This window comes from Stigmatopora argus, chromosome 7 (genome assembly GCF_051989625.1).
Source record: "Stigmatopora argus isolate UIUO_Sarg chromosome 7, RoL_Sarg_1.0, whole genome shotgun sequence".
NCBI classification, from domain to species: Eukaryota; Metazoa; Chordata; class Actinopteri; order Syngnathiformes; family Syngnathidae; genus Stigmatopora; species Stigmatopora argus.
In genome coordinates, this window is record NC_135393.1 from 16,528,675 (window position 1) to 16,549,362 (window position 20,688).

At 39.7% G+C, this 20,688-nt stretch overlaps 2 protein-coding genes across 2 annotated transcripts; one reads left to right on the forward strand and one right to left on the reverse strand.

The window, feature by feature from the left end:
- Window positions 1-5,777: 5,777 nt before the first annotated feature.
- On the reverse strand, window positions 5,778-19,155 carry ncf4 (neutrophil cytosolic factor 4). The gene is made up of 11 exons (XM_077605127.1): window positions 19,020-19,155; window positions 17,974-18,055; window positions 16,982-17,066; window positions 16,730-16,889; window positions 15,165-15,235; window positions 14,639-14,766; window positions 13,568-13,616; window positions 9,152-9,250; window positions 8,626-8,777; window positions 7,739-7,804; window positions 5,778-6,277 (listed from the first exon to the last, which is right to left on the reverse strand). The coding sequence occupies exons 2-11, from the start codon at window positions 18,003-18,005 to the stop codon at window positions 6,067-6,069; spliced, it is 1,053 nt and encodes a 350-aa protein (XP_077461253.1). The 5' UTR covers window positions 18,006-18,055; window positions 19,020-19,155; the 3' UTR covers window positions 5,778-6,066.
- On the forward strand, window positions 10,657-20,339 carry pvalb7 (parvalbumin 7). Its single transcript, XM_077605128.1, has 5 exons — window positions 10,657-10,787; window positions 19,110-19,178; window positions 19,627-19,756; window positions 19,817-19,926; window positions 19,993-20,339. The coding sequence occupies exons 1-5, from the start codon at window positions 10,781-10,783 to the stop codon at window positions 20,016-20,018; spliced, it is 342 nt and encodes a 113-aa protein (XP_077461254.1). The 5' UTR covers window positions 10,657-10,780; the 3' UTR covers window positions 20,019-20,339.
- Window positions 20,340-20,688: the final 349 nt, after the last annotated feature.

Consider the following 20,688-nt stretch of genomic DNA (forward strand, 5'->3'; position numbering starts at 1 on the left):
CTAAAATATACTGACTGTATTTTACAAAATATGCATTGTAAGCAGAAACTGCGCACATAATTTGTGGTTTTCTTTATATATTTAGGATTGAAAATCAATGAAACGTTGACTTTTACAAATTCATACCTGTCAACCTCTGCCGATAACTGCCCTTATAAATGATTATGATTCCCCTTACAAACCCCCAAAAAACGTTACAAACACCGTACGGTGTTTGTAACGTTTTTTGGGGGTTTGTAAGGGGAATCATAATCATTTATAAGGGCAGTTATCGGCAAAGGTTGACAGGTATGCAAATTTAAAAAGATACACAGAAATGGCATCAATAAGAGTAAAAATAAAGACAACTATTTCCGGACTTTGCCTTTTTGGGAGAAAACATGATACATTTATCACCAAAATAAAAAGATTGAAGCGTTCTTCCATGTTTCAATTTCAATTGAAATAAAAGCATTAATTTAAACAATAAAAAAGCCAACCACATAGAATGGTTAGTTTTATCAAATAATCATTAGATTATGAATGATTATGATATTAAACATTTAAAAATAATAATAATAAAGTGACTACTTCACACATTCGACCCAAAAAAGCCAGTACGCCAGCAGTCAAATCCCCGATCCGGCACCCTCAAAGACGCCCGATGCCAACGCAGCAGAAGGAAGCGGCGCGCTAGATAACATTGACGAGCGGCGTTGGGCGCTAAAGAATGTTGGGCGGTTGACAAAGACAGACAAAGATGGAACAAAAAAAAAAAAACGGAAGCGCGATAAGAAAAAATGACGGCTGGCGTGCGCGTGCGCCGGCGGATCTGGAGGTCAAGGGCGGAGACCTCAGACGCCGCTCGGCAGATGGGAACAATCGCACGCAGATTATTTCTACATTTTCTACTTTTGGACTCTTTATCAATACTGAGCGTGCATTTGTGTGTGTGTGTTTGTGTGTGTTTGTGTGTGCCTTTGCAGGGACTTTTCCCAAACAGTTTTCCTTTCTTCTGTCTCACCTCTGGATAACAATGGTCTATTCTTTGCTCCAACACACGAAGGACCACGCCTACGTTGGACCACCGCAGCCTTGCCTGAACTTTAATGAGCCAAGGAGCACACAAAAACAAAAAAAATCAGAGTACACTGCCAAACTAAATTAAAACCAACTCATGAAATGCTCAATTTTTAGCAATTCATTTCAACAAATCTGCTGCAATTACAATTAATCTATCAATAGATTCATGTGATTAAAAACGGAAGCATTAACATGTAAGAATACAGTGGTACCTTGTGATACAACATGCTCGTCATACAACATGCTCTTGTTACGACGGAAATTTCGATCGGATAATTCGCTCGCGATACGATTAAAATTTCGAGATGCGACCAAGCCAGGTGGCCATGACATGAGAGGCTGTTTATCATTGTAGCGCACTGTCTTTTTTGCCGCATCTCTTTCGTGTATAACTACTATATCTACGAGCACGGAACGATTAATTCAGACGAGTTTCTCCTAAGACCAGGAAACGCGCAACGCGCATGCAGAAACAGGGCTTTCTGGGTAATGAAGTACATTCGTGCACACAACACCCATAGGCAATGGCACCCTTTCTCAGAATAAAACTTCATTACCCACAATCAATACGTGTGTAAGCTCAGCTATTGCATTTCCTGTTATTCTTTCTAAGGAAAGAAGCTCCCGCGATCATTCTTTAAAGACTATTTGTCGGTGGCAAGTGGTCGTGTGTTATCCTATTGTGAGGACATTTGTGTGCATCATTTTCGGAATATTTTGAAGGCAATACAACAGCAAACAGTCCATCGAGAGCGAACGTGAGGGTGGAGGCGTGGCAAACCGCTAACCCGGATAATGAAGGTAACAAAAGATTAAGACAAAACTAGAATTCAGTTTTGTGTAAAGTTACATTAAACGTATGTTTGCGTGTGTATGTATATATTTATCCAAGTTAATTTAAATGTGTTTGTTCGTTTACGAGTGCGTTGGCGTGTATAAAGTCCGCCTCCCGCGTATGTCGCTGTCTCTCCCCTCCGCGAAATGCGTCTAATTTTACATCTATTAAACACATTTTATTACTATTAAACCACTTGTTATTTATTACTTTGTCAATAGATGGCGAATTAGAAGAAATAAAACATTTTTTTCCAATCCAATATCCTATTTTTGGTGTTTTTTCAGAGGTTTGGAACAAATTAATTTGTTTTTAATTCATTTCAATGGGAAACGTTCGCTCGAGTTACGAAAAGCTCGACATACGATCTCAAGTCTCGGAACGGATTACGATCGTATGTCGAGGTACCACTGTAATGCCAAAATGACTCTCTTAGCACATTAAATCTATCATCATATTCTCAGAGTCAATTTCGTGTTTTTCCTTTCACTTAATTCCTCTAAAATCCCAATTTATGTACCGATAGAAGACTGCAAATCACCACATTTTTCTACATTTCCTCTTTTCGCTACCAGATAAATATCAATAAGGACTGTTCTCACTTTTAGCCACATTTCTTTATCCTTCATCTGAACGCACTCCTTTTGAAGGGAACTACACAGTCACCTCTAGAGCCAGCCCTTGTTGCTGTGTTGGAAAATAGTGTCACGACAGCTCAGAAAACAATGAAGCCCGAATTTGCTGATCTTTCAAATTCATCTGCAAAAAAAGACTGCGTGCGACGCCGCAATCACTTTGTTTTTCATCTCTAAACTCTTTTCCCATCCTAAATCCTCACTGTCAATGAAACATCACAAAGTCCGTCGCTCGAGTTAATCTAAGCACGGTATTTGTCCACTTTGCGGTAATCCTCGCAAACCGATTTGGAATGCGCTTTATTTCAAGGAATCAATCCCAGGACGGACAAAGACGGCCCGAGTGGACCTCACACGGTCGTCCCAGTCCAAGATGGAGACGACAGACTGCCGGCGGTCTGCGCCTCCTCCACATCTTCTGAACTAACCGGCTTTTTTACGTCTGTGTGTGTGTGTGTGTGTGTGTTCTTCACATCTGAGCTAGAAGCCTATTGGTTTTGTGGTTTATCCAAGCAAAATAGACCCATATTTTGTCTTTCTGGGGGTGAGAAGACATCACTCCAGAAAATGACATCAACTATAATCCAGTCCAATAGATCAAAATGACTGATAGGTACGTCATTAGAATTGACGCATATTTTTTCATCTTTGGAATTGATGGATTCACCCATCATTGGAACTGACGGATATACCGTAATTACTCGAATATAACACGCAGGTTTTTGCAAAATAATTAATTCCAATAGTTGGGGGTGCGTGTTATAATCAAAAACTATTTTTTTTTTTTTTTTTTTTTTTTGTGTCTTGTTACATGGCCCTTAGCCTGGTGCTTTTTCTTGCCAAATAAATTGAATTGAAATTGAATTGAATAAAATAAATTACAAATTTTCGATCGAAAAAAGCATTGTCAAACTCACTTTGACGCACGGATTTTACGTCATCTCGTAGAGCCGACGCACGGATTTTACGTCATCTCGTGAAGCCGAGACCACCACTGCCCCCCTCTAGCCTCGTACCCGTCTCAGTTCACCCTCTCTCAGTTCAGTGTTATAATCAATAACTAAAATAAATTACAAATTTTCGATCGAAAAAAGCATTGTCAAACTCACTTTGACGCACGGATTTTACGTCATCTCGTAAAGCCAATCGGATGATGTGTTGTGGGAGGAAGAGGAAGTGGATGAAGGAAGCGTGGACGTTGATAGGATTCTCAACGAAGAGATGTATGAGAGGACAGACAAAGAGAGAGAGGAACTTTTCATTTGAAGGATTCTAATGAATAAATTTGTTTGAACAAAACAATTGTGAAACGAAGAAAAAAAGGTAAGATTTCTGATTTTCGTCAGCGGGAAATTTTAGGTGCGCACTATATTCGAGTACTGCGTTTTTCCAGATTTTTTTGGCCCAAAGTTATACCTGCGTGTTATTTTCGAGTGCGCGTTATATTCGAGTAATTACGGTAGATGTCTTTGATGGACTTTTTTTGTCTTTTTTTTTTTTTACATACATTTTGTCATTGGAATGGGAGGCCCCAATTAGGATTTGAATAAATTTAAATTATACTCCAAGTGTGCAATGCAAACTTTTTGGGTGGAATCTTCCCGAAGATAAAATAAAGCAAATAATATCATATCAATAATGTCCCCCACCTACTGCCCAAAGTTGGCTGAGATAGGCTCCAGCACCCCCCGCAACCCTTGTGAGGGTAAAGGGTATGGATAATACCACATAGGATCAAATCCAAATTACATTACTATACATATTCGATATTAAGACATTTGAAAAGTGGTTCAATAGCGACGCCCAGTGGTAATTTTTATAAGTACAACGTAAGCATAAAGTAGGGGTGCTTTATAGTGAAATAATGCCGTTAAAAATTATTATTAGATTTAGGAATCAGGCTTTACTATGAATATTGAGTTGATTTTTTAGTTCCATTCAAGCACAACGTTCCTATATAAGCCTAAAAACATAAGATCAGATGTTTTATTTGCGTCAACTATTAAAAAAAAATTGAAAACAAGTCATTTTACATTGTTATTTTTCCAATTCAATTTTACATGTTTAAAATGTCACAATTTCCCTCTGCACGTCTGGAACTGGAATGTATTAATATAAATATAATTAATGACATGACAGTGTTGTTTTTGACTCCACAGGATTAGCAATCCTAATTTTAAAAACCTTTAATTTTTGTCATTCTACATTGAAATCAGTGGTCATGTAATTTTTTTCTTCTTTTTTTGTAAAAAAACACATTTTGCTAAAATATCAGTTTAATACTATCAATAAATGTAAAATAAATGTAGTCGCGAGCAGAAGAATTGTCATAAATCCCTTTTGTGTATTGGCCCCAAATTTCTTCAATGTGCCTCTGCCCATCTATCGGCGTCATCGCTAACCAATGACAAACATCCAGTCCTACATGTGCTTTCCCATTTTCTTGTGAAAATGAAGCGCCGACTTGTTTTGATTAACGCGCGGCTCGCCAATGTGTTCACGCTCCTTTTGGCGGCCAACGCACGTGGCGTCATCACGGCCGCGGAGATGAAAACCATTAACACGAGATAAAGCATCCATTTACGCCTCCGCGCGTCAGCCTCTACTATTTTTTTTTTCTTTTGGGGTGACTGAGATTAATGAGGAAAACCAATCATTGTTACATAAACGCACAAAAAAATGTTAAAATTACTTTTTAAGTTGAAAATATATTTTTTTTAAATCATAAAAGCCACAAAGTACTGAAACAAAAATCCAAAATACATCAGAAAATTGTTTATTGGCCAATTGGTATCACGCATTTGAGACATTCGCAGCCAACGACAAAGGCCCCTAGCAATCCCTTTAACAGCGGCTATGTGGAAAAAGCGCAGCGATCGGTACGTGAACGGAGATAAAGCATCCATTTACGCCTCCGTGCGTCAGCCTCTACTATTTTTAATTTTTGGGGGGTGACTGAGATTAATGAGGAAATTAATCATTGTTACATAAATGCACAAAAAATTGTTAAAATTACTATTTAAGTTGAAAATATTAACCAAAAAAAATTTAAAAAAGCCACAAAGTACTGAAACAAAAAACAAAATAAATCAGAAAATTGTTTTAATGGCCAATTGGTATCAGGAAATGAGGAAAACCAATCATTGTTACATAAACGCACAAAAAAATGTTAAAATTACTATTTAAACTGAAAAATAATAACTTTTTTTTTAAAGCCACAAAGTACTGAAACAAAATACAAAATAAATCAGAAAATTGTTTTAATGGCCAATTGGTATCACGCATTTGAAACATTCGCAGCCAATGACAAAGGCCCCTAGCAATCCCTTTAACAGCGGCTATGTAGAAAACGCGCAGCGATTGGTACGTGAACGTAAAGGACAATTTGACCATCGAATAAATGAATGGATGAAATGTTCCGAGCGTAACTCTTTGGCTGCCACTGACGGCGATGGGCGTCCAATCGGTTTAAACCGGGCGGGGATCGCCGTCAATGGCGGCCGATGAGAGAAGGCTAGCTGGGGTAAAAACCTGTTAGGCGTCGGCGTTGTAAACGGAGAAGTCGGAGGCCAGGGTCACGTGCAGTTCCCACGGAAACTGATTGACGGGCCTGGGAACGGTCGCCACCGCTCGAGCTCGGCCGGCGACGATCATCAACAGCACGTCTTCGTCGTCCAGTACGCGGACGAGATCGCCTTCGTGGTCGCGGTAGTTCAGCGCGATGTCGTCCACCGCAAAAATGTCTCTGACAAGACAGACAAGAAGACAGACACGTTTCAATGTGGAGGTTGCCGTGGAGACGAAAACAACCAAGCGGATTAATGATGCTCGTTCCCAGATCTTTTTATTTTTAGTCTGGAAATACATTTTTTATGAGGAGGATTTTTTTTCCCTTTGACTATAACCCACTATTTATGAATAATGAGTCAGTTGATGAATCAACTCTTATCATTTAATATTCAGTTACTTTTGACTTACTGACGTAAAAAGTGCACAAGGCAGTTTTTTTTAGATGACATTAGGGTACTATTTTATTAAATGAGTACATGAAGCAATATTTTCGTTTTTAATGACAGAAAATCCAAATTTATTATTCAAATGATTTAAATATTGACGTAGTAAAAATAATCAGTGTTAATCAAATTTTTAAGACTATACACTCTCTCATTTTACATTAAAATATTCTAAAAAAACAATTAAATAAGTTCTTACTGTAATACTTTGGTGTTAAGAAAATTAATATCTAGAAATTATTATAATAGTTTATTTACTGACATAAACCTAACAAAAATAGTACAATGGGAATAATTACTACTTTGGAAATTGAGCTTTGAGGAAATAATTTTTATTACATGAAATAACTATTATTATTGCCATTATTTACTGACAAATAGTGTGGAAAAAATGAAATTGAGTTTAACATTAAACCTGTGAAAATAAAATTTAAGAGCGTTTATCTGGAATTTGGCCAATAAGCTTTGGTGCTGAAAAATGCAAATATTATATATTGTTTTTCCTTATTACATGTTTCTGCGTGTTCATTAAATGTGCAAATAACGCCAAAAAATAAAAAAAATTAACATTCTACTAGCGCCTTCACTTGGGTTCTTTTGTGTGACAAACAATCTATTTGCCGATAACTCCAAATAGTCCGAGGCAAAGCGCGACAGGAAACTAGAAATGATTACGAGCTAATCACGTTAGCGAGGCTGAATAGCTAACGAGCGCATACGCCGCCGTAATAAGCATATTGCGTGCGGGCGTGAGATGATGAGGGCACGCAGAGGGGGGTGCGAGGAACGAGGACGCTCCCTCGGGGGCTCATTTGATGAACCCTGTGATTGGCGGGCCACCGTTTACCAGCTCAAGGTGAGCTCACTACTTTTTCTTCTATAATCCCTTCCGTTTATGTTCTCATGTATTTCCACCAGTGCTTTTTCGATGTATATTTGTTAAATGTAAATTCAGGAATCATGGCTAAAAGAAAAGCTATCGGAAATGTTGCCAGACAAATATTTCGAAATTCCCACGGTCATTGAAAGCATCACGGAACGGAATTATAGCAAGGATGAAACGGTGACCTTTCGACTCTCATCAAGTAAGCCCATTATTTTTTTCTTTTTTGGATCAATCATCATAATTTTTCTTATTTTTTCTCAAAGATGAGATAATTAGTGGACTCTCAGTCTTTCTTAAAAACAATCACCTCATACGAGTCAGCAGTTCTTTGTGCGTCGGACGGATGTTCAGGTCCTCTTGAACGCAAACGTCTCTGCAAGCACATTAAAAAATACCAATAAAGTGAGTTTATGTTATTTTTACATACCGGGTTTTCTCGCACATACGCCATATTTGCAGCTAAAAAAATTCAATTCAATACAAATGCCTTTATTGTCATCATACACAGCTGCGTATAACGAAATTAGTGGTGCTACTCCAAGCTTTTCAAAGTGTCTTTTCCCAGTAAAAAAAAAACAAATAGTAGTATAAAAGTATAAAAAGTCACATCCCGGCTAGGTGAATTCTAAAATATTGCACAGATTTCTAAGATATTGCACATTGTTATTGCACACCCCAAAGTTATTACACAAAAAATAGGTGTGCAATCCAGAAATGGATTTATCCAGTATCTCATAAATAGCACGTCCGATGATTTTGCTTAAGATTTTCCCTTCAAAGTACATACCTGTCAACCTCTGCCGATAACTGCCCTTATAAATGATTATGATTTCCCCTTACAAACCCCCCAAAAACCTTACAAACACCGTACGACTCGTACGGTGTTTGTAAGGTTTTTTTGGGGGTTTGTAAGGGGAAATCATAATCATTTATAAGGGCAGTTATCGTCAGAGGTTGACAGGTATGAAAGTAACACATTTGTACTCCCTATTAAAACCATAAAAATGGAAAATTCTGAATCAGAGGGTCTTATATGAGAAAAATTGTCAAATTTAACGATTTTAAGGCCATTTTAAAAGGGTGCGGCTTATACACGGATGCGGCTTATACACGGATGCGGCTTATACACGGATGCGGCTTATATGCGAGAAAATACGTTTTTTTGTGAAAATCCCAGTTGTGTAAATGCCCGACCTGGTTTGGACTCCTGAGGGGGTGAGCATGTAGCATCGCAGGCAGCTGTAGGTGGGACCTTCTCCCTCGCCTTCCGATTCGCTCTCCGGGAGGGGCTTGATGATTTTCACAAAGGATTCTGGGAAAATCCCCGTCTGATCGTTGACCGTACCCTTTGGGAAATAATGATGGCAAAAGATAAGAGTGAGAACTTCACACCCGGAGACGTGTTAGCCGGCCTCATTAAATGGCGCCCAATTTACGCCAATGAGGACGTCGGTGTCTTTGTTTATGTGTGAATTGACTCGGAAATCACCACAAAGTAGTGCTAAATAATGAAATAAAAGCATCATCGTTTTTCACACTCCTTGACGGAAAACGTTTTTTCCCATTGGAATCAATGCAAAAAAAAGCAGTCTTTAACAAACTTACTGTAATATACAAGTCAAGTGCTCTTAATTTAAGTGGGGTACATTAACATCCAATTTTTGGATCCCCTCTCATCACGTGCACCAAAATAACTTTGAAATGAATTCCTCAGTTTTACCTCCAACCAGTCACCGTTGACTCGCTGCAGTAGGAAGATCAAGTCTCCTGCCTTAAGGTTCAACTCTGCCTTGCTGCTGCCACAAAAGTCAGACATGGCCTGAAAGCAGACAAGAAACCGCTTTTGTGGAATTTTGTCAAGAGATTGCCACTTTTTTTTAGTGCTGTTTAAGGAAGCCCTTCAAAAGGGGACGGTAGGTCTATCATTGGAACAAGACATTCTTCAATGATTGCAAAATTCCCTTTTTGACCTTTGACCTCAAAATTGAATCTTCCATTTCATAATCCAAACATCCAACAAAGATCATTTTTAATGCCAATTTTCATTGTCACCAGAAAATGTTTTGGGCCTGAGACCTCGTTACCAAAAAATGTAATCACCTCTTTGTTTTATATTCCAACATTTTACCTACCTTTGATCCCATGACCCCAAAATATGCCGCAGAAGATAATTTAAATTTTAATTAAATTAGACGCCAATTTTATTTATTTAATTTTAATTATTTTACATTTTAATTCTCATTCCTTTATGTGTCAAAGTGGTGGTCCGGGGGCCAAATCTGGCCCACCGCATCATTTTGTGTGGCCCGGGAAAGTAAATCATGAGTTAAATTTAAATGAAGAGAATAGATGTATATTAAATTTCCTGATTTTCCCCCTTTTAAATCAATAATTGTAATTTTTAATCCATTTTTCTGTGTTTTTAGTTCAAAAATATTTTTGTAAAATCTAAAAATATATTTAAAAAAAGCTAAAATAAACATTGTTTTAGATCTATAAAAAACTGAATATTCAGGGCTTTTAATCCATTTATAAAAAAATCTAAATATTATATCTAAAATGGTCCGGCCCACATGAAATCGAGTTGACGTTAACGCGGCCCGCGAACCAACCCGAGTCGGACACCCCTGCTTTATGATAATGTCTTTATGATTTTTTTTTTTTTTGTGGAAAAACATACAAACTGGCGGCAGTAATAAAACTGAATGAATGTCATCATAAATATACACTAGTCATGGCCCTTAAAAACACTCAAGTCAATTTTTTAAAATTTCATAGTAAAAATAAATAGCCTATAAATGGGCAAAAATATTTTTTTTATCATTTGAGTCTCTTATCGCTGATTTTCCTTTAACCATTGAAAGCCCAAACCATGGATTAATTGACACCAAATTAAAATTCTTGAAACAAAAGGACGACAACATTTCAAGTCTAATTCATCCTAAATTCCGCATCATATACGATACATTTGGTCATATAAAGTAAAGTTTCCCGAAAGATGCTCCAGCTGGAGAACTTTTTAGCGACTCGACAAGCACGCCAGCGACTTTTGCCCGCAGGCGGCGAGCGCAGAGAGAGCTGCCGCTGGCCAGATGAGGCGGGAGACGAGGAGGAATCGCAAGCAGCGGCGGCACGGATGGCCAAAAAAAGAACATGGAGCAGTAGGAGGGAGGTGAAGAAGAAGAAGAAGAAGAAGAAGAGGAGGAGGAGGATTATGAGGAGGAGGAGGAGGAGGAGGTTGGAATAGTGAAATTTAAACAGAGGTGCGCAGCTGACACATCACTTGCTGCCTCTGCTGTCCGCTTGGCTCGCAGCGAGCGAGAAAGATCGGGATCAACTTCACGGGACCATGTGTGGTGAGAGACCATTATGGCATCCTATTGTTCGTCTGTGTGTCGTTGCCGCGCCTTTTTTATTTGTCCGTTGCTGTCAATAAGCGATCGAGTAGATTAAATCAAAGGGTGCATTGAAAATGCCTTTTGTATTCAACAGGTGAGAACTGGGTTGGTTGGGATGTAGCCGCTGGGGGAGAAAGTCAATGACGATTATATCGGGCCTATTAAGTTGGAAAATTGATGTAGAAGGAAAGGTTTGGTTGGTTGAGAAAGTTTAAATTCAGTTTGAAATATCATCAGGATTTAAATGGATTATTTGATATTTTTGTGTCTTTCAGTTGTCATTGAATGTTGTTTTAGGAGAAGTGGTGAGTCAGTGTGTGTGGTTTTAATCCACGTGTGGGGAGAATGGGGAATCTGGATTAGCGATCTGTTGCCAGATTACTTTGACACCAACACGCTTGCACGAGAAATAAGATTAAGACGTTGATTCTCTGAATGGAGAATTTACGGCTGGAGGTAGAATTTAAGTTTCTTCTCAAATTTGGATTTGGTTTGTTAAAAAGTATAGATACTTCAAGGCATTATTTTGTCATTTTTTATTTTTTTTAAATATTTGTGTATAGCATTGTATTTTTTAAAAAAAATGCTTACGACTCCAAAAATCATTCTCCAAAAAGTGCACATTTTTTAGCCTTATTTTACTATAGTAAACTTACTTATTTCTAGTGTAAACCCTAAAGAATAACACAGTTGAAATGTATCACTATTTTTGAAATACAGGTCATTGTTTTAATGCACCTTGCAAAAAAAGTAAAACAAAAATTTGATCTTTATTTTTGGATCTATTTTTTTTTGCATGAAAACACTAATACTTATGTTAAAAATTGGATATTAAAAATGTCCTTACATTTTTTTTTTCAGTTGGACCAACACAAAAGAGTGATGTAACCATTACAAAAGATAGCGAATCTGTGCTAGGATTACTATAATCTGATCTCAGCTCATTCACGGTTGTGTGAGAAAATAGACGAGCCGAGGACTATTAATATGATGCTCCAACGTAACGGGGAAGTTGGTGTCGTTGGGTGACGCGGGGGACGAGTGGAAATGACGCCTGGGTCGAGCCCGGCGCAGGAGCAATCAACCTGCGCAATTAGACGTGCGCCCATCCACCTTAACAAGCTTGTGAGAATCCTTGGTGACATTATTAGTGGAAGGAAGAAAAAAGCCATGAAAAAAATACTTTAGGAAGCCCGTACAGTTGCTCTGCACTGGAGGCAGATTGGACTTGCTGGATTGCCAAGCCCAACTACCTGCAGGCCAATACGCAACTGCCAGCCATGTTTCCATGGTTACGGCTGCATCGTGTCAAGTGAAAAGAATCCTCGCCGTCGTTTCTGGCACGGTGAAAGGGAGGCGAGGGATGAGCAGGGGGAAAGTTTCCAGAGAATATAAGCAATGAGGTGGGGGGAACTTTACGTGGCTATGATTACGTACGGAATAAGATGCTGTCCGTGACTTTTTGGGTCATTTCCTGAAGTCCCTGGCCTATCTGTGGTCCTTCAAACTCAAGACTGCCTTGTCTATCAGGCCTGCTAGGGGTCTTGAGGTTTTACTTTGCCACCCGAAAATTTGTATCAACACAAAACTAGCTAGCAAAGGCGCCAGACTGAAGTGTTTGTCTGTCCAAGATCAATGAATCACTTGATGAGCAGCTGTCACGGCTCGTATGTTACGCAACTTTAGAAATTGTCGTCGATAAAGCGAGAGAGCCTAAAAATGCTTATTAAAAGAGCAGATAATTCAAGTATCGCGAATATTGCCATGTCGCAGGACATCGTTCAGTTTTATTAAATATTAAACGGCTCATGAACCAAGATGGAATGGCCTTTTTATTTCGAGCTGAACCTAAATTCGCCGTGCTGATTCTTTTTTTTTTTTTTGCAGAGGGACCAAATCTAATATTTTTAAATTGATACACAATGGTCACCTAGCAGCAAATGTTTTCTAGAACCCAGAGAACACGACGCGGGAAGCACTCGGTACTCCGCGCATTAAAATAAAATGTTGAGTAGGTTGGCAGCGCTGTGGGTAGATTACACCCCGTGCCACGGATATGTGGGAGACAGAGATCGAGGGAGAAGCAAGTAAACTAGAGAGGCCAATAAAAGAGTGCGGAGACAGTGTGTATTGCTGTTTTTTTTTTGGTATTAAAAAAAAACTCATTTCGGTGTGGGAGCAGTTTCAGCGAAGTGAAGTGTTCTGCAAAGGGCAGAAGGTGCGAAGAGAACAAGAGCTGCAGCAACACGTGAAGTCAGCCTGTGCTATGTGCGCCACACTTTTCCACACTCAGAAAACTCGGGGAGACCAACAATAGATATTGAGCAGCATCGGCAACTCATTTCTTAGTACTGCGATGACGTCATTTTAGCCCTAAATCGGATATAATCAACAAAAATACATTTTCAAAGGTTTAAAAAGCACCATCGGGCCTAAATCAGATCCTGTTATCAGATTGGTTCCCCAGTCGGGTGTACAATAAACTGGTTCAATCCAATCGTAAAGCCAATATTATTTAACAAACTCAACATTGATTCCCTACATTTGCATGTATTGATTTCTACTGCAAGCGCGTGCATCAACACCCCCGCGTGCTCACGCCTGGCGAACGTTGGTTGTAGCAAAGTTTTGCGCAAGGGAGTTAGCAGCGTGGTTGTTACTCCGTAGGAGGCCACGGAGATGCTAACCACAGCAGCAATGATAAATAAGTGCAATTTAAACATAAAGCAGAGACTTACCTCGGCTCTTGGAGAAGAGAAAAGGTCAGTCTTGGATTTGACCGTCTTCCTAGAAGATAAAAAAAGACGTTAGCAGTTTGAAAAAGAGGAACAAAATAAACATTTTGGTATGATAAAGAAGAAAATGGGGTTAGGAAAAAAGCACCTGTGTGATAAGGGGAAGTCATGAGTGAAATTTTGCATCATTTCCTCTTGAGAGAGTTCCCCTTGACATGTTTTCCTGGTGAAATGCGTCATGCGCTAATGATCATTGCAAATAAGGAAAAGAACGCCTCTTGGGCTTCTCAATGAATGGCTTGTTGGCAAGCAGCATGAAATCATTATTATTTTATCTGACGTTATTTATTCATAGTATGAAATATTTTTCCATGAAATGTTTTATAGACACCGTATTTTCTCGCCTATATGCCGTATTTGTCGCTAAAAAAATGATGACTGAATCGAGGGTACGGCTTATAGGCGCACAAATTAGCCTTAGGTGACAAAGACGAAACACCATAATGCAAGACAATGCAATGATTTCAAAAGAGAAAAAAATAAACAGATAAAATGCTAAACAAAATTGATTTTTCCTGGTTGCACTGCTCAAGTGACTTCTTTTTTGAATTTGTGTATACTTTTGTCTTTATCTTTAGGAATGTGCAATCCAGCAATCGATTTATACAGATTCTCAGAAATACCATGTGCGATGATTTTTCTTAATATTTTCCCTTCAAAGTAAGACATTTGTACTCCCTATTAAAACCAAGAATATGGAGGTGAAAAATCGGAATCAGGGGGCATCTTATACAAGGGAAATTGTAAAATTCAACGATTTAAAGGCAATTTTAAGGGTGCGGCTTATACGCGGATTTGGCTAATATGCGAGAAAATGCGGTATGTTGTCTGCCAAATGAAATTTTCTTTTGGTGCGGCCTTATCCATTGGATAGTTATCGTGCATGAATGTGTGTAAAAAAAACACTTTGCGGTATGCAAAAGTGAGGGGGGGCCGGGGGATTTCTTGCACGGACCCCAAAGAGAGGCAATCAGCGCTGCTGTGTTTGTAGGCTACTCGGACAGACGATCTTACACTTTGCGTGTTGGTGGTCGCAGACGCCTGAGCGCTCGAGGTAGTTGTTGGCTGTCCTGCTCGGTCTGGTAGAAGAACATCCTGAGATCGTCGTCCAGCAGGAGCCACGTCGGCAGACTCAAAAGCCTCTGCGGGAGAAAGGAGGAATCTTACGGAGAGTAAGGGAAGGGAAACTTGAGTTTAGCGAACCAGGAAAAGATGGAAAGAGAGAAACACGTAGGTTGCGGCCAAACAAGCGAGGCAAGCGAGTGGGAGAAGACAACTTGGTGGTTTGTGTTTTTCTCTCGGTTTTTTGTTTAGTTTTTGGCTGCACGCAAAGTGTCAAAAGTCCCACAACTGCTGTCAGTCAGGCACGGTGTGGGCACGGGGCAGAAGCCAAAGAGAGAGAGAGAGAGAGAGAGAAGAGGCGACGCCTACGTGCGCAAAGCGGCGCTCCGATAAACGTCAGAGGCGTCCACCTACGGGAGCGCTCGCCCCACCTGAAGGCGCAACGAGACTTTTGCTAGCGCTCCGACGCCGCCGTTACCTTCATGTATGTGTTCAGCTCGGGAATTCGGCTCTCGGCGATCTCCCTCTTATTGCCGATGAACACTTTACCTGAGGACACATGGATAGAAAAACAGATAGATTTTTGTTGTTGTTGCAAGAATGCTCAACAGTTCCGCAAATGTGGCCGATATTAAAAGACCAAAAGTGGAGGCCAGTTGATTAAAGATGAGGAGTTGCCAACTTGACGACTCCCCGGGCCATGTAATGGCGTTATTAAATTTCACTTGATCAAATCCCACTCCTAATGACCTGATTGTTACGCTCGCATTCAGTCAATTCGTCTTCCTCTCATTTTCGCTAAAGCAGACAGTGACTCAACCATGATCATTTGAATGGAATGGAATTCTTTTTTTCCACCTTGATCTTTCAAATGGCAGTGATTTGTTTCACAAAATCCACGGCGCGCATTTTTCACCCCCCGTTGACGCTTGACATCCCGCCCTCTATCGTCGCTCACCCGGTTTCCTTTTCCAATCTTGATGAGCTCCGCAATTAAACCCATCAGCTCTCCTCGGCGGCCGATGCTAAAGTTTGCGGAAAAGCTGAACCCCCCCCCCCCGCTATTCAGTGATTGAAACTGATTGAAATCATAATCTATTCCGTTTCCTCCAAAAATGGCGATAGGCCAGCTTACATTCAAAGAAGAAGAAAAAAGAAGAAAAGCAATCAAATGCTGAGTGCAAAATCATTTATCCAAAAGTGGGATAAAATGACAGACGAGTTATTCATTTCAAACCTTCGCTGGTGAAAAAGACAGTAAATTTAAAACTTGAATACCATTTTTTTCTGTCCAAGAAAGTTTACACTAAATGAATACCCACTTACTGCAATTGACAGTGATTCATGTGTTGCCCCAATGCTTTATAAACCTGGCGGGCTCTATTAAATGAAAGTTTACACTAAATGAATACCCACTTACTGCAATTGACAGTAATTAATGTGTTCCCCCAATGCTTTATAAGCCTGGTGGGCTCTATAAAATGAAGACTGGAGGTTTTTTTGGGGTGGAGAGTGACAATGTTCCAGTTATGCATGGATTGTAAATGTTTCACTTTGATGGGAATTTGTCATATTTTAAGGTGAGGTGAGGGTTGCTTTGATTGGCAGCAAATGGAATTCACACAAACAGTGCAAAAACTTTTTTTCTAATCTGTGTTGTGTCAAGTCCAGATTGTGTCACTCTGATCCAATATACCACAAGACTTCATAACACTGAGGTTATGAGCAAACCAAAAGTCAGTTATTGCAAAACACAGAAGTTATTGGCTTCCGTAACCACAACCTGTGATGAAAGACAACATATAAATCTCACCCACGCCATTATTCTACCATTTGTCGCCATTCTAAAAGGCATTTTTCCCCATGGAGCCTCGCCACTCTGGTTACAAAGCGTTTAACGGCCTCCTGTGGCGCAATCAAACGCAGGCAGGTGGAGCTCAACAGCCCGCAATCAAAAGATAAATGCTTTGAGAAGCTACTTTAGGAAAAAAAAAAACCTTGCGTGGTTGTCAGAAAGAAAGCCACAGTTAAACGCGTGCGTACCTGGAAGGGTAGGCAACACGCAGGTGTTGGGACCCGGTCTGTCTGGGTCCTCTGGAGAGTATCTGGACTCCAAGATCTGGTGTAGGTTGAAAAACTCTCTGTAGCGCCTGTAGATCAGATACTTGCTCCCGCCTTTGGTTTTCACCTCGATGACGAATCTCTGCCACAATGGACGAAGGACAAACATTTTTTTTCAGGTTGGAAAGGCTCACCTTGTAATTACTTTTTTTTCTTCCAAAGATGTCAACTTACAAAATAGTCAATAAAACCTTTTTTCTCCTCGATATCCGCAATGGTGGCACTGATGGGTATGTTATCGGGAAGCTGGTCAAAATCACTAGAAGGAAAAATGCCGTTAGGAAACACAGGGTTTCTTCTAGTAGTTTATAAACCTGGTGGGTCTAAAAAAGTCAAACAAGTTCAAATAATAAGAAAAGACGCAATAAAAGCTAATCATTTAGACCGGGGGTGTCAAACTCGGGTTTGTTTGCGGGCCGCAATCACATCAACTTGATTTCATGTGGGCCGGACCATTTTAGATATATTTAGATTTTTTTAAATTGGATTATAAGAACTGGATCAAAAGTTCTAAATATTCAGTTTTTTTATAGATATAAAACTGTTTATTTGAACTTTTTTTTCTTAGTAAGGGAAAACATCTAATAATCATTTGTTTTTCATTTCGAATGGAAACAAAACATTTTTTAATTATATTCAATATTAAAGTGGAAAATCGAAAATATTTTTATATATTTATTTTTAGATTTTACAAAATGCTTTTTGACCTAAAAACACCAAAAGAAAAAAAATGGATAAAAATTGCAATTATTGATTTAAAAAGGGGAAAAATCAGGAAATATAATATACATCTATAATCTTCATTTTAACTTGATCCTGAAACAGAAAGTTGGCATTCATGATTTACTTACTCGGGCCACACAAAATGATGCGGCGGGCCAGATTTGGCCCCCGGGCCGCCTCTTTGACACCCGTGATTTAGACAATTGACAAAACCCTAAAACCAATTTTCCATCTAAGAATTTAAATAAAGCTCTTAAGACATGACTTATTTATACATAATTAGAAGCTCTCGTATTGAAAAATCCACTTTTGTTTATAGAGCTTGCAGTGATATCTTGTTTTGTATGTTAAACTCAATTCATTTATTTGTGTATGTGTATGGTGTGAAAAGGGAATCAGATTTTTTTTTTGATAAAGTGAAAAGAACATATTTCTAAACTCACCTTTTGCCGCGTAGCTGCTGTGGGAGCGACATGGCCAAAAGTCTCAGACGGGTTAAGAAGCACACGAAATGATTTGAAAAGTCTGCGCAGGGAAAAAAGAAGCATCAGGAAGTGAGAGTTCTCTTTTGAAATCTCCCGTGCATCAGCAGGGAGGGAACCGAGAGCAGCTGGCAAATGGCAACCAACAAGTCATTCAGAACAGATATAAATGTGATTTTTAACATGCCAATTATAAACTAAAACTCGCCCTTTAATGCTGAAAATGATTTATAAAGTGATTGGACGGCTATCACGGTCAATGAGAGACACATTTTACTCTGTTAATAATTCCATTCCTCCAAATTGTGACAACCAGAATTTGGGCAAAAGCTAACATAACTAGCAAGCAAATGCTAGCTAGGGGATGTGAATTAAAATGGTAGATTTTTTTCCTCATGCTTTTTTAAAAGGAACACTTTCATAACAAGAAGCTTATTGAGTAAAAGTTTATAACCAAAATAGTGAGGTGAAAATTTAACATTGACGTTGAAAAAAACCAAAAAAATATATTTTTTTAATTATTTATCATTGTCACAGCCCAATTCTTCCCAATTCATAAAGTACCCTAAGACAATAACGGGATTTTAAAGGGAATGTCAAGGACCAACTTGATTGTCGGCGACTGGAACCGCTTGTTCGTTGGGTTTTCATGATTTAGTTGGTTCTCGCCAAATGAAACGACTTGCTGAGTCATTACATAATAAGAATTTGGCTGCATAACAGGCCAACCAAGTAACTACTCGGTGGATTCCTTTGAAAAACGCACCCACGGCCGCCCTCACATGCAAAAAAGCCTTAGCGTGGTCGCTAAATATACCGGCGTTGGCGCTCGTGCACGTTGGCACACGGTGGGGGCCTCACGTCTCCCACTCAAGCTGACTCAAAGTCAATGCTGTTTTTTTTCTCTTGACTGAATAGGGTCAAAACTCAAAAAAGTTGAATGGATGCCGGTTAGTCACGAATTCGCCCAGCAACAAACGGTGATCAGAACATAAGCTTGAGTTAACCTTGTTCCTTGTCGCCATGGCGATGGAGGCTTTTATCGCAACTGATGTGTTTTCTCTGGGTGTTTTTGTCTTCTTTTTTTCTTCTTCTAGCTGACAGGATGGTGATGACGGACCTGTTGAAAGCAGAGGAGATCAAGAAAGCTCTTGATGCCTTTGCAGGTTGGATTGGATTTTTGGTATTCGGACGTTTCGTCGAAAGACGTTTGGTCCCAGGACGTTTGGTCGACCGGACGCTTGGTCGACCGGACGCTTGGTCGACCGGACGCTTGGTAGAACGGACGTTTGGTAGAACGGACGTTTGGTAGAACAGACGTTTGGTAGAACAGACGTTTGGTAGAACGGACGTTTGGTCGCCGGGTTGTTACTGTTGAAATCAGCTCTCAAAATTATAATCATGAGAGAGAGAGAGTGAGTTTAATATCTAACTATCTGATATCAAAATATCAACAGTAAACTCTGTCATAATTTGACAGCAAGAGAACCCGGCAACCAAACGTCCGGTCGACCAAACGTCCGTTCGACCAAATGTCTTTCGACGAAACGTCCGGTCACGGGATTTTTTTGGGCAGGATAGGCGGGAACTTACTGGTTTTGTTTTGCCGGACAGCAGAGACATTTGACCCCAAAAAGTTCTTCGACCTGGTGGGAATGACGGCCATGTCGGCCGAGAGCGTCAAACAGGTCTTCCGTGTTCTGGATGTGGATGGAAGCGGTTTCATAGAAGAAGAAGAACTCAAGTAAGAAAAAAAATCCATATTCATTTGTCCTTTTTTACATCAAATATTCATTCTGCTCAGGTTCGTGCTGAAGGGCTTCTCCAAGGACGGCAGAGACTTGACGGACGACGAGACAAGAGTGTTCCTCAAAGCCGCCGACAAAGATGGCGACGGCAAGATCGGCATTGACGGTGAGCTGGGTCTGGCAGATTTTTTTGATCCCGGTTGCCTCTCACTCCAATTTCCTTCCTCACCAGAGTTTGAAGCGATGGTGCATGAGTAGGAGGCAGCGGGACGTCCTTCTCCATCTCCCCGTATTCATAGTTGGTACCTGCCGCCATCCGACACCACTCACCGCCCACGGAGTCGAACCGGTCGACAGGCGGCACCCTGCGGGATCTGTCACCAGATTTGGGTTTAATGTTTTTTTTGAAAAGTTCATAAAGAAACCTTGGTGCTAGTGCTGTTGAATTCAAAGAGTACCCCCTTAATGTCTTTTAATTTTACGGTTTGTTCACATGCCGGTAAGCTTCCTCTTTACCACGCATCCCACCTTAAAATGACACGACGATGAAGTGAGATAATAAAAGAAGATTGAATATTGGGTGTTTATTTTACTTGTGTAACATCGTCTTGGTTGTTATGGCTTCGTGGAGAAATGGAAAAGTCTAAAAAAACAACTTGGGGTTAACAATAACGTGGTCTGCTAATGGGATTCCTATTTTTACAACAGTGTGTGGCTCCTTCAAAAACCAATGCTTTTAACTTTTAAACAAATGTCCATAAAAGTATTTCAATTTTGCATTTTTAGAAAATATCATTTAAATATGACAATACTGTGTAACATACCTGTGCCTTTGCAGCGCGCAGCAACAAGTTTACGTGGGGAAGAGAAACTCTAGAAAGATAGCATCATGTTAGCATTTAGCAACACAGCACAACAGAAAGGGTTT

Excerpts from the sequence above, each read along its gene's own strand:
- pvalb7 (XM_077605128.1), top strand. Across the intron at positions 19,179-19,626 it reads AGCTCTTGATGCCTTTGCAG|CAGAGACATTTGACCCCAAA; the intron begins GTTGGATTGGAT and ends TTTGCCGGACAG. Across the intron at positions 19,927-19,992 it reads CGGCAAGATCGGCATTGACG|AGTTTGAAGCGATGGTGCAT; the intron begins GTGAGCTGGGTC and ends CTTCCTCACCAG.
- ncf4 (XM_077605127.1), bottom strand. The coding sequence starts at position 18,005 with ATGTCGCTCCCACAGCAGCTACGCGGCAAAAG. Across the intron at positions 13,617-14,638 it reads CGACCACCAACACGCAAAGT|GAAGACGGTCAAATCCAAGA; the intron begins GTAAGATCGTCT and ends TTTATCTTCTAG. Across the intron at positions 9,251-13,567 it reads TCTCTTCTCCAAGAGCCGAG|GCCATGTCTGACTTTTGTGG; the intron begins GTAAGTCTCTGC and ends GTCTGCTTTCAG.